The 12,232-nt window shown below is 34.2% G+C and overlaps 1 protein-coding gene across 12 annotated transcripts in view; it reads right to left on the bottom strand.

Annotated features, from left to right (window-relative positions):
- Nucleotides 1-12,232, bottom strand: part of LOC105493295 (inositol polyphosphate-4-phosphatase type II B) — an 822,839-nt gene that overhangs the window by 165,338 nt on the left and 645,269 nt on the right. For all 12 annotated transcript variants that reach the window (XM_011760836.3, XM_011760835.3, XM_011760841.3 and 9 more), the window contains one exon: nt 2,528-2,636. In XM_011760836.3, coding sequence (XP_011759138.1) covers nt 2,528-2,636 — 109 coding nt within the window. The remainder of the gene's footprint in view (nt 1-2,527; nt 2,637-12,232) is intronic.

Raw genomic sequence — 12,232 nt, 5'->3', positions numbered from 1 at the left:
CAAAGTTCTTCTTTATTTCTTTTAAAATCTTTATTGTATTTTATCAATAAAGCAATGAAACACAAATAAAACATTTAAAGCAATCAGTGTTTGTAAGCACTGAACACAATTCTACTTTTATCTTAAAAGTAACCGAAGATCTGTGTGTGTGTGTGTGTGTGTGTGTGTGTGTGTGTGTGTGTGTGTTGATATGTAACAGCCCAGTAAAAAGTGAAGAAAAGTGAAGGATTCAAATATTTATGCAAATATTTAAACCTTAAGAAATACTAGTTAGAGTCTAACCATAGAACTCAACAGTTGTCTTTGACAGAAATATATTTTATAAAATTATAGGGTTAGGTTCCATATTTCACATACTGATGCTTTATATGCTCAGCTGGATTCTGACTGCCCTGTGGGCAGTTTTGAGTCTTCTAATTGAGTTATACACTTTAAAATTTAATTGAGGAAAAAAAAATAGATTAAGTCAACTCTCAACTCTCAAGGCTGAGACATAGCTCCAGACAAGATGGAGTAAATGCAATCTATTTTATTTCCCCTGTCAATCACAATGAAACATTCTAGATAAAACATATACGTCACCTATCAAAAGACTCCAAAAGGTAGACTAAAAAGGTATATTAGTTAGGGACCTCGGGACTTAAGGAATGATATGACAGTGAGTTCCATGGGATTTTTTTTTGCCTCCTATAATGTCCCAAACTGGGTGCCACAGAATTTCTCAATGCAGCAAAGAACCAACAAAAAATAGCACCCAGGAAAAGCCAAAGAACCTGGAACAGGGTGGCCCAGCCATACCAACCTGTTCTGGAAGTGAATACCACAAAAATGTCATGTCCCTTCTCCACTAGAAGAATGGTACAGTAGGGAATCAGTGAGAAACACCCTCCATCCCCACTCGATTCCATGGGCAAAACCCTGTCTTCCACCCATACCTCCACTTCAGTAGGCATGGCATCCCTTCCCCCATGGAGCCTGTGGTGTGAATTAACTTCCAACTCCCATAAAGTAAACAGGAGTCGCCTCTCCCCTGGAGAGCCCATGGTTGAAACTTTGACTTCCACTCCCAACTGCAATAATATTTGTGAGAAGGGTGTGAGTATTAATGGGTAACCTGAGGGAGTTTCTTTGTGGTGATGAAACAGTTCTATATGATGTTTATAATAGTGATGGTTACTCTAATCTACCCATGCAATATAATTTTATAAAACTATAAACCTTTACCCACCAAAAGCAAACAAACAAAAATGAACAAAAAACTAGAAAAATCATAGTAAGAACCATAACAGAGTTAATATTGTACCAAAGTCAATTCCATAAAAGGAAAAAAGAAAAACATATGTGTATTGGTAGTTTATATATTTATATGATAGTAAGTCAATTATTCAACTCTCACCTCCTTTAAATGCTTTCTTCCTAAACATCTGGGCACCAAAAAACAAATTTTATATTTGACAAACGTGATAAAACTTTAAAAAATTTTCTGGTTTTGGCACTCAAACCGATTTTCTAATACTATTACTAAATCAACTGTGACTGAAGAATGAGTATTATTCCCTAACTTTCAAAATTTGGATTCTTCAACAGACACCAGGACCTACTTAAGGGTGGAGGGTGGAGGAAGGTGAGGATTGAAAAACTACCTATTAGATACTATGCTTATTACCTGGGTGGCAAAATAACCTGTACACCAAATCCCTGTGACATGCAATTTACTGTGGGGGGGGGGGGGGAGGAACCCTGCACACATACCCTTGGAATCTAAAACCAAAAAAATTGAGATTCTTAACTTAAGACGAGTAACTATTTGAAAAGGAAAGTAGTTATTCTTCATACCTGGATAATGCGCTTTATGTTTTACATGAGCGTGGTCATAGACAGAGAATATTATAGGATAAGCTCAACAGATGAGACATGGGGCAGAACTATAAACTACTGCTGCAAAAGCTTGATAAGGCAATATTTAAAAGCATCTAAAAACAAAAACTGGGGAAAGAGTATAATAAAATTACAAATAATAGTGGTAATACTCATGCCTTTTCCCTAAGGAACAGAACATAGAATTCTGTATTGTTGTGTCTCTTTCAAGTGGCACAATTAAATGAGCCTGAGGTCAGCATGGAAATTACTAGTAGGGTAAAAACCATAAATTAGGAGCCATATTCTCTATTCAGTATCTTTGGCTCCACAGTTAAGTTAGACTATATTTCTAGCTAAATCTCTGAACACTTCCTTTGAGCAAGCAATAGTTGACACTAGAATATCACCCCTTAGTCATATGACTTCCTGAAAATTTTCTGTCATCACAATGCCACTCAGTAAGCAAGACACTTAGGCAATTTGTTTAATCTAATTTCTTCTCTGGTAGTTTTGAGATATTTAACAACTCTATGTTACTAAATAGGTTAAGATGTCAAGAACTATACATTGTAATGGACCAATCTTCTTTATTCTAACCTTGTATATAGACTTCCCCAAAGGGGAGATGTTATTAATGGAATCTGTGATTCCTCCTGTCTTTACTTACTTTCTTCTTTCTGTTTCAAATCTATGGAGTAGTTTCCGAAGACCACCATTCTTAAATCCCTGAAAATGGGCAGCTGGGGCTCCCACAGTGATGACATCGTAGAGAGCATCTGGAATAGAAATAGACAAGGAGATGAACACTTTGCAAACATTTATCTCTGCCATGCTGTTTGCATTGAAGCATACCTACTGTAGGAAGTATGAGGAATTACTCTGTTTAATTTTGCAGGAATAACTATGAACTCACATCTCAAGGGGGAAAGAGGAACTAATCAATCTTTCTAAAAGCCACCTGTGCACCTAAACAAGATATAATATTTTCCTGATTTATGACTACATCTTAATTCTATGCTACAGTGTAGAACAGTGTGTTCTCTCATTATTCTACATACTTACTGAGATAACATGTTAATTGCTCTTTTGTGTATTTTACTTTATTGAGTTTTGCATCATTTAATTTGCAATCATGTTGAAATTCAACAATAATGAACAATCTTTCAACCAAATTTTACATAGAAAAAAAACAAAATATTAGGCATTTTGACTCAAGGGCAGAAGAGTGCTAGTGCATTTTTAAAAATCTATACAGAGTACTTTCCTGATTGTGTATACTAAATCTTACACAACTTCAAATGGATGCTTTTGCAATTTCTGTAGGTGACATAGAAAGAATACATAAAATGTTTCTTGTTCTGTTTTCTAGTAAGACACTTTGTTTTTATAACAAAAAAATCCATACTTTTAAATTGAAACTTAATCCTTTGATCTTGAAAGCCATGAAGTTTGATACATACTAAGTTTACGACTTCAAAACATGCCATCAGTTTTACATTCTAATGCAAAGTATCCCCATAAGAAGGAAGACAGAGTGAATGGTCTCTTGTTAAACTACATTTTATTTGAGAAACCTAATTTCATAGTAGATCCTTGTCAAATTGATTTTGCTATTGACACTTTGGTTGTTCTTCAGATCTCATTTACTAGGAAAACATAAATTATTTTATTAGCTTCAGGTAAACACCATAACTTCTTCAGAGCAGTTCAATCCAGATGCATCTAAAAATTTTCTTTCAATAAAAAAAGTCTTCAAGCGAAAGATGTCAGCAGCATTCAGAAAATGCAAGATCATAAGAAAGAATACAACACAAACCAACCCATCAATAAGGCATATCATGAAAATCACTTAATAGTTAACTGTGTCCTGTTTAAAAAGTCACTAATAAACTAGAAGTCAGCTCTTCTTAAGATAGCAGAATATTAGATTTGTAAGAAATTTAAATTTTTTCTAGTTCAGGGGATTTTAACCTAGGGCTAAGACACTGGTTTCAAGGTGTCCAAGAATGTTTGTTAATTACATAATTACGTCTGTTCTATGTCATGGAAAGGGATCACAGCTTTCTCAAAGGGTCATGAGATCACCCCAAAGTTACCCACATTATATTCTAGTCCACCTTCATTTATCTGATAAGAATCCTGAGGACCATTACAAGCTAACTGCTTTGTCCATTTACCTGATAAGAAGCCTGAGGATCATTAGAAGTTAACTGCTTTGTCTAAAACCCCAAGGATTTTACACTCAGGGACTTCTGGCTTCGAACTCAGTGACAGAGAGTAAGGGTTCCCTGGTGGTTTAAGTTACCGATGGGAACCTGAGTGCTGGCTTTGGATTCCAGATCTGCCACTTATTTAACTTCTCTATGTCTCAGTTTCCTCACTTATAAAATGTAGTTGAAAGTAGCTAAAAGTGGTAAGCATTTAGTAAATGTTATCTACGATTATTATTTTCTGTATAAGAAACAATCGCACCAATTAAAGGTGATATAGTAAATTTTGTCTATTTCCCCATAAAAATAAACTTTTGAGTCTGAAAGGAAAAATGACGCTGGGGATCAGTCTTCTGAATGGAATGAGTTCCCATGTTAATTAAAATGCAAAAAGACAAATTATCACGACAATGCAACAAAATATGCTGCATTTCTGCCAAAAACCGGGTATACCAACAATATACAGAATGACTAAAAATATTATTCAGCCTTAAAAAAGATGGAAACTCTGCCATCTGCAACAAAATGAATGAGCCTGGAGAACAATATGCTACATGAAATAAGCCAGTTCCAGGACAAACACTCCACTTATATGAAGTATTCAAAATAGTCAACCTCATAGAAGCAGAGAATATAATGGTGACTGTCAGGAAATGGAGAGGGGGAATGCAAAGTTGCTATTCAATAGGCATAAAGTTTTAGTTATGCAAAATAAGTTCCAGAGACATGCTGTACAACATAGTGCCTATAGTTAATAACACTGTATTGTTCACTTAAACATGTATTAAGAGGGCATATCTCATGTTAAGTCTTCTTAAAACAACAACAACCACCAAAAAAAAAAAAAAAAAAAAAAAAAGGCCACGAAAAAACCTTTTAGACTTGATGGGTTTGTCTGTTACCTTAATTGTGGTGACAGCTTCATGGGGGTATGCCTATGTCCAAATTCATCAAGTTGTAAAAATATATGCAGGTTTTTGTAGGTCAATTTTACTTCAATAAAGCTGTTTTACAAAAAATGTAGACATATATTCCACTAAACCTAAACTAAATGTATTCTTACTTCAACTTCCCCCAAAACATTGCCAGTAGCCTTTCCACAACTACCCAATAAGAAGGGAAGGAAAAGGGAGGGGAAATCTGAATAGAGACAGAACTCTGAATTAATGAAAGTTTAAATAACTAACTTTTGCCAAATTTGCAAAAACATTTGCCCACAAGCATGTTTATAATTCCTTGTAGTGTCTTGTAAGAGGCCTATGCAAGTGGCAGGCCCTGACACTTTAGCTGTTTCAGCTTTACGGTGAATCTGTGTCTTCAATTCGTCCGTAATTTCAGCATCCTCCAAAGCGACTCTCTGGGAACAGAAACAGTCTCTATTCATCCACCTCCCTGCTCATGAGAATTCTAGACATCTATGAAGAAACCAAGACATTTTGAAATAGCAGGAAAAGAAGCAGCATGGTGTTTGAATGGTCTCCTCCTCTCATAACAAAGAACTGATTGTTTATTGTTAAATCTAAATGAAGGAGTTTGTGTTTCTATAGAACCATCTATAATACAACTCCTAAAGTTATGAACAAGCTGTTCTGTAAAGTTCTGATGTTTTCTTTTAATTCTATTTTCTATTTATGAACTCATCCCTTTTAAGGTTTTCACACCATATTTTTACCAAGGACTATGAAATCTCTTGACTAGTTCTGACCTCTTCCAAACAAAATAATCCAATTCCTAACAGCTTTATGGGCAAGTCTGAGTTTCAAAACCTATTCAACTTAACATGTTCTAACTCTTGACCCTAACTGGCTCTTCCTTCCTGGTTCCCTGTGACAAATACAGAAAACACATTCCTTTAAGCCTCCAAGAGTAGAGTCCTCAAGATCATGTTCAATTCCTCTCCTTCCCTCATCATTGTATCACATCAGTTCTAACAACTCTGTTACAAAATCTTAATTATCTTTGTTCATGTTACTTATCTTTATCTTAGTGCTCACCTTCCTCATTTCTTGTCAGGATGACTACTGTCTCTCAACGTTAGCCTCTCTGCATCCACAATGCAGTAGTTCACTTTTATATGAGTGGCCAGTCGGTTACTCTATCTGACACACAGCCTTCAATACTTAATTCCTCCTTATAAATGTTCATAGTAGAACATTAAAACATCTTAAGGTCATATTTAGGTCATCTATGACCTGGGTCCAATTCTTCCTTGGTCACATCATCTAGTGTATTATAAGCACCATGAAAGTGAAAATTATTGTAATCCCAGCACTTTGGGAGGCCGGGGAGGGCAGATCAATTGAGGCCAGGAGTTTGAGACCAGGCTGGCCAACATGGTGAAACCCTGTCTCTGCTAAAAATCCAAATATTTAGCCAGGAGTGGTGGCAGCCAGCTGTAATCCCAGCTACTGGGGAGGCTGAGGCAGGAGAATCACATGAACCTGGGAGGCATAGGTTGCAGTGAGCCGAGATACGCCATTGCACTGCAGCCTGGGCAATAAGAGTGAAACTCCATCAGAAAGAAAGCAAAGGAAAGAGAAAGGGAAAGGGAAAGGGAAAGAAAAGGAAAAGGAAAGGAAGAAGGAAGGAAAGAAAGAGGGAGGGAGGGAAGGAGGGAGGGAGGGAGGGAGGGAAGGAAGGAAGGAAGGAAGGAAGGAAGGAAGGAAGGAAGGAAGGAAGGAAGGAAGGAAGGAAGGAAGGAAGGAAGGAAAAAATTATTGTAGTCATTTTCAGGAGTATATCCTCAATGCCTGACACATGGGAGGTACTCCTCATTTATAGCATGATTGTCTGTTGTCCAGTTACAACAGTAGTTCCACATTTCTTGAAGTCTTTACATCTTCGTCTTTGTGTTCTCTGACTTGAATATTTTTCCGTCCCAACCTCCCTTCCGTTTCTTTGCTACTGAAATCCCACTGCTCTTTTGCAATCAAACTCAATTATCACCTTCTCTTTGAAGCCTTTCTGAATATTCCAGTCAGAATAATAATTTTTATCTATACTTCCACGTTGCTTTGTCTTTACCTTGAAGATGTAATTCCTTATGATAGTTTCTATATTCAAATAAAATAATGAATGTGGTCACAAAATTGTTACAATTGCCTTAAGACTCATATTCTTCACTGGATATATGTTATTTGTGGATAAGAATTATATTTAATAAACAATAACAATGTTAATAATAATGATGGTGACAATATAGTAAGAGCACAATAAAAGTTCCTAAATGAATGAATAATTATGACAACAGCTGGCATTTACTCAGTGCATACCTGAACCCTTACTCTAGGAGGTACTCTATTTTCAGGATCTCATTTAATTTTCAAAATAATACTATAAGATAAATATAATTTCCCCAACTTTATAGATAATAAAACAGATTCTCCATGAGATTAAATAATTTGTCTAGTCTTAATGCTAGTAAGTTTTGGATCTGATATATTTTCCAAAGTCTGATTCACTAAACAAAAAAACTTATACTATAAACAACCTTCGATGTCTTAGTCACGCTTAGATTCTTCCATTAGCTGCAGCAACAATGAGCATATACTGGATGCTCAATAAATTTGATTTGTGTTAACATTCTAGATGCTTGTTTCTAAAATAGAGATGTTTTTGTGATCACATCAAAAAGAAGATTAAACATTTATTGTTAATTATGGTCTCAGAGGGCAAATAAAAGCTTGTAATTTATAAAAATTAAAAAATGATTAAACTGACCTGACCTATATTATCCTAATCTTTATTCATTCACTAAACAAACACCTATGGAACACACACTATTTTCAAGGGTGACCCTCATTTCTTGTGAATATTTAAAATTAAGGACCAAAAATTTCTGTATTAGAATTGATGTAATTCTTATTTATCAAACATACAGAGGTTTCAGCATGATTTACTACAGCAGCAACTAGGTACACACTTAAATTATAAGCAAAATTAATTTTCATCTTAATTACCTTTCTCATCCAGGTATTGTTTCTATTTTTGCTATAGTTTTCATTTGTTCTTTTTTTCATTTTAAAATACTTCTTTTTTCTTAAGCTTTTCTTTTCCAGCTTTCTCCCATGCTTTTTTCCCCCTATTTTTACTTAAAAAAAAAAATCCTTCCACAATCTTATGTCATATCCACAATTCCCTTTTCTTATCACTCTGTTCATTTCCTTGTTCTCATCTTTGGCTTCCTTCCCTATGTTCCCTGCAGGATTCCTTCGCTTCAGAGGGTCAATGTCTTATTTATAATCCCTTGAATTACTTACAGTTTGCGAACTCTTTTCCAATTTCTCATCTATTTATTTTAGTATCTTTCTCACTTTTTTATTTTATAAGTTCATAATATAGGCAAACATCAAGTGGCTGTAAGATAAATAAGTGTAAATATTCTGAGGGAAAATAGTAGATCTGGCTTTTATCATATTTATGATTCATATTCCTAACTCAAGATAATTCATGGAGAGATATTCTACATATTCTGTTTAAGATGTCAGAATATAGAAAGTAAATGACACAATTAATTACATGCCTTTTCTTTAATCCTGTTCCAATTCTCACACTCTCCTAAGGCTCTTCCCATTACCTAAACTGCCCTTCTCTCTTTCATTTTTCTGCTCTTTATTCTTGTAAATTTCATACTTAGGCCTTGTTGCTAAGTTAGTTCCTACACAGAGATCTTTGTGTAATGTATCTAGCTAGAAATACTTACTTCTTCCTCTTTCTTATCATAGTCCTAAATTCATATCTTTATCAGAGTATTACTTTTCATATTGCATAAAATAATTTTGATAGTTAATTTACTTTCTTCTCTAGGCTTCACACAATGTAAAATACGGCATTGTGCATTTAATGTCTTTTTCTTCAAATGGAAATCATTGTAAGCTGTAGGTGTTCAAAAATGTCGATAAATAAATAAATATATAAATATTTAGATGCTCAATTTGGTTTGTCTTGTTTGTCGTTAGATCATGCAGGGAATTAATATTCTTAACTGATGAATAAAATATTTATATACTCTGTCAATAAAAACATTAGAATCTGGCTACACATGCACACACACACACAGATGCACATATACACACAGATCTCAGTAATATGTGTGTATATATGTATATATATACTGGATTATAGTCTATAAATGATCAAAGAGCTTATAACTAAATTGCTATCAATATTTCCATGGAATTTGAATTAACTTTTAATATGCTGTCGAAAACAGGAAGGAATATAGAATTCCTTTAAGGAGATGTATTCGGGTTGGTTTTTCCACTCACACATTGTTTTCTCTCCTAGGATCTTGTCTTTCATTTAGCTGTCAGGTCTTCTCAAGCTCCTCCAATCTATGAGAGTTCTTAAGTCTTTCACTGTCTCTCATAGTCTTGACATTTTTGAAGAGTACTGATCAGTTACTTTGTAGAATGTTCCTCAGCTTGAGTTTCTCTTACAGTTTGTCATTAGACTGAGGTTCTGCAATATGGAGCAGAATGCTACAGAGGTGATGTGCCCTTCTCAGAGCACCGTATCAGTGTATGTTTCTGTACTACTTTGAGGCTAACCTTGATGCATTGGGGTGCCTGCCACTACTGACGTTAATTCTCCCCTGGAAAGTTAGTAAAAATCTGGGGGGACATACTTGGAGACTATGCAAATATCCTTTTTCTGCTTAAACTTTCACTCACTATTTTTTGCACTCATTGATGGATCTTAAATTGTTACTGATATATCTGAAGAGTAATTTTTTGTTTCATTCCTCTCACATTATTAATCAGAATTCTTCTGAAAGGCATGATTGACTCTTCTCCTCCATTCATTTACTTATTCTGTTGTCTATTAATATTAATATAGGCCCATGGGAATTTTTTATTTGGTTAATGACTCAGTAATATCTTTTTGCTGTTCCAGTTGTGCCAGCTTTGTGTTTTGGGAGCTCCTTAAGTTTGGCTATTGTGCCCTTTATATATAACTATTCTATTAAAAACATTTTTTTTTAGCATGTCACTACTTTCTAGAGCCACAAGATGCTCCAGAATCATCTTGTATTTTCCCTGACTCAGCCCTTCAATCAACCAGTTTTCCAATAAACCTTGATCCTTTTTATTAGGGAATAGTGTTTAGAAATCAAGCTCTGAGGACTAGTTATGCTCACTGCTACTATGGTGTCCCTGTTTTCCCTTTCAGTAGCTAGGACTAGAAAACATATGTACTATACTAATTGTGTATACATATTTCCATATTTATTTCCTTATCTGCCTCTATTCTTTATTTCTCATTCCTTTCATTATCACTTTTATAATTGTATTGATCATTTATTATCACTTAACATAATGAAAGTAGGTTAAAAATAAAGCAGTTTGGGGATAATAAATTCTAAGACAGACATATTGATAAGCAACAAAACAATCAGGATTCGAAAAAAATAAGCAGACTTATGTGTTCTCAAATGTGAAAGTACTAGAGAGCAAAAATAGGGGAAAAGTCCCCAAACATTCTTCAGTTTTGAACTTCATAGAACAAATTTCAAATTGACAAACTCTCACAGCTAGCAGAAGTGTAGCACCTTATCTAACTCCTAGAAAGGCATTTTCAACCTATGATATTCCATTGATACAAAGAGGTCTTCTCCACAAAGACACTAGATATGGTTTATGTCTAGATACTTATAAAGCAAACAAAGCCTCCCTCTCTTTGTATTTCTTCTATTGCATTCTGATTCTACCTATCTTGATCAGAACCACTCCTCAAAAAGCTTGAATCTTTGTGTGAATATTTTAAAGAAGTCCAAAGAGTTTGGCTTTAAATAGCATTTGTACACTTCAGGTCTTCAAAAAACTGGTTTTAAGTTTTAAACTTTTAACTTTGATAGCCAAAGAGTGTCTTTGAAGAAAACAATTGGAAAGTAGCTGCTGAATGTTATTCTCAGAACTGACATGAATTTAAGCCAAGAGAAACAGCTTTGTTCTCCAGCTACGGGTATGTTAGGTCTGTCACATGGTCTGAAATAACATTATGTACAGTTGTGTAATCCTTAACTGTAATTGAGATATTTCCCCTCACATTTAAAACTGGTCACTCAAATTGTTAAAATATCAATACTTCTCATGAAAATTACAAATTTATTATCTTAGGTAGTCTTCTTAATATTTCGCAATTGTCATTTGATAATTATCAGCTACCAGTATCTCAATGTGAAACAGCTAGGTTTATCTCCTTTGACCCTTCAGCCTTGAATTTCACTTGGAACTATTACAAAATAGTAGACTGATCTATGTATACCATGTGATTTATTTCCTGGTCTCTTCAGTGGATGAAGAATGGTATACACTTAAAGTACCATGTTCATTCTTAGCTGCGGCAGTTGTATTCCTTTAAATTTAGAATTAACTCCAATTGATTGTTTTCCTCCAAAGAGAAAAAATGTACAAGAAAAAAATAACCTATAAGAAAACAAAATTAAAATTCTAAAGTAACAATACCTATAAGATAACTAAATTAAAATTCTAAGGTAACAATTTGATTGGTAAAATCTGTATTATCATTTTAAAAATCTTTTTATTGCACCCTGCTCTTTATGATTTTTTGAACAGCTTTTACCATGGCCATATCCTGTTTTTTATGTATCTTTGTGATTTGAATAGCCCTTAGCTGTGTAATAAAATTCTTCAAATTTTTGGTATCAAGAGACAGTTATAAAAATCTAAGTGGGAATTTTTTATAGAAAATTTAAGAAAAAAATACGTTTTTTTTTTTCTTCTAAATGTGTCTTCCTTTTTGGACATTTTATAGTGTCTCAAAAATTGTCTTTGGCTTTGTGAAAATTGCATAGTATCCAAAGTAATAGATAAAAAGTAATAGAGAAGTAGAATTTAAGTTGTTGAGTCTTGTAAAGCTAAAGACACCGGATTGGTTTGAGATTTAATAATAGGGCTGCCTTGTAGCCTTTTAAAAGCCATTTAATAATAGAAATGAGATGATAATTCTATTTTTCCCAGAAGATCTTTCTAAAATTTCTACAACTATAAAATAGTGCTAAAGTCAAAAATGAAGACATGCTGACCTCATATCAAGGAACAATTTAAATATAATCCCCGATTTCAAAATGGCACGTAATGTGCCTTTGACAGGAATGCAAGCCTTTAGGGATTTTTAAGGGAAATCTGTTTCAAAATAGT

This window comes from Macaca nemestrina, chromosome 3 (genome assembly GCF_043159975.1).
Source record: "Macaca nemestrina isolate mMacNem1 chromosome 3, mMacNem.hap1, whole genome shotgun sequence".
Taxonomy (NCBI): domain Eukaryota; kingdom Metazoa; phylum Chordata; class Mammalia; order Primates; family Cercopithecidae; genus Macaca; species Macaca nemestrina.
Note: the sequence above shows the minus strand (reverse complement) of the source record. Positions and strands in the feature narration are given on the sequence as shown.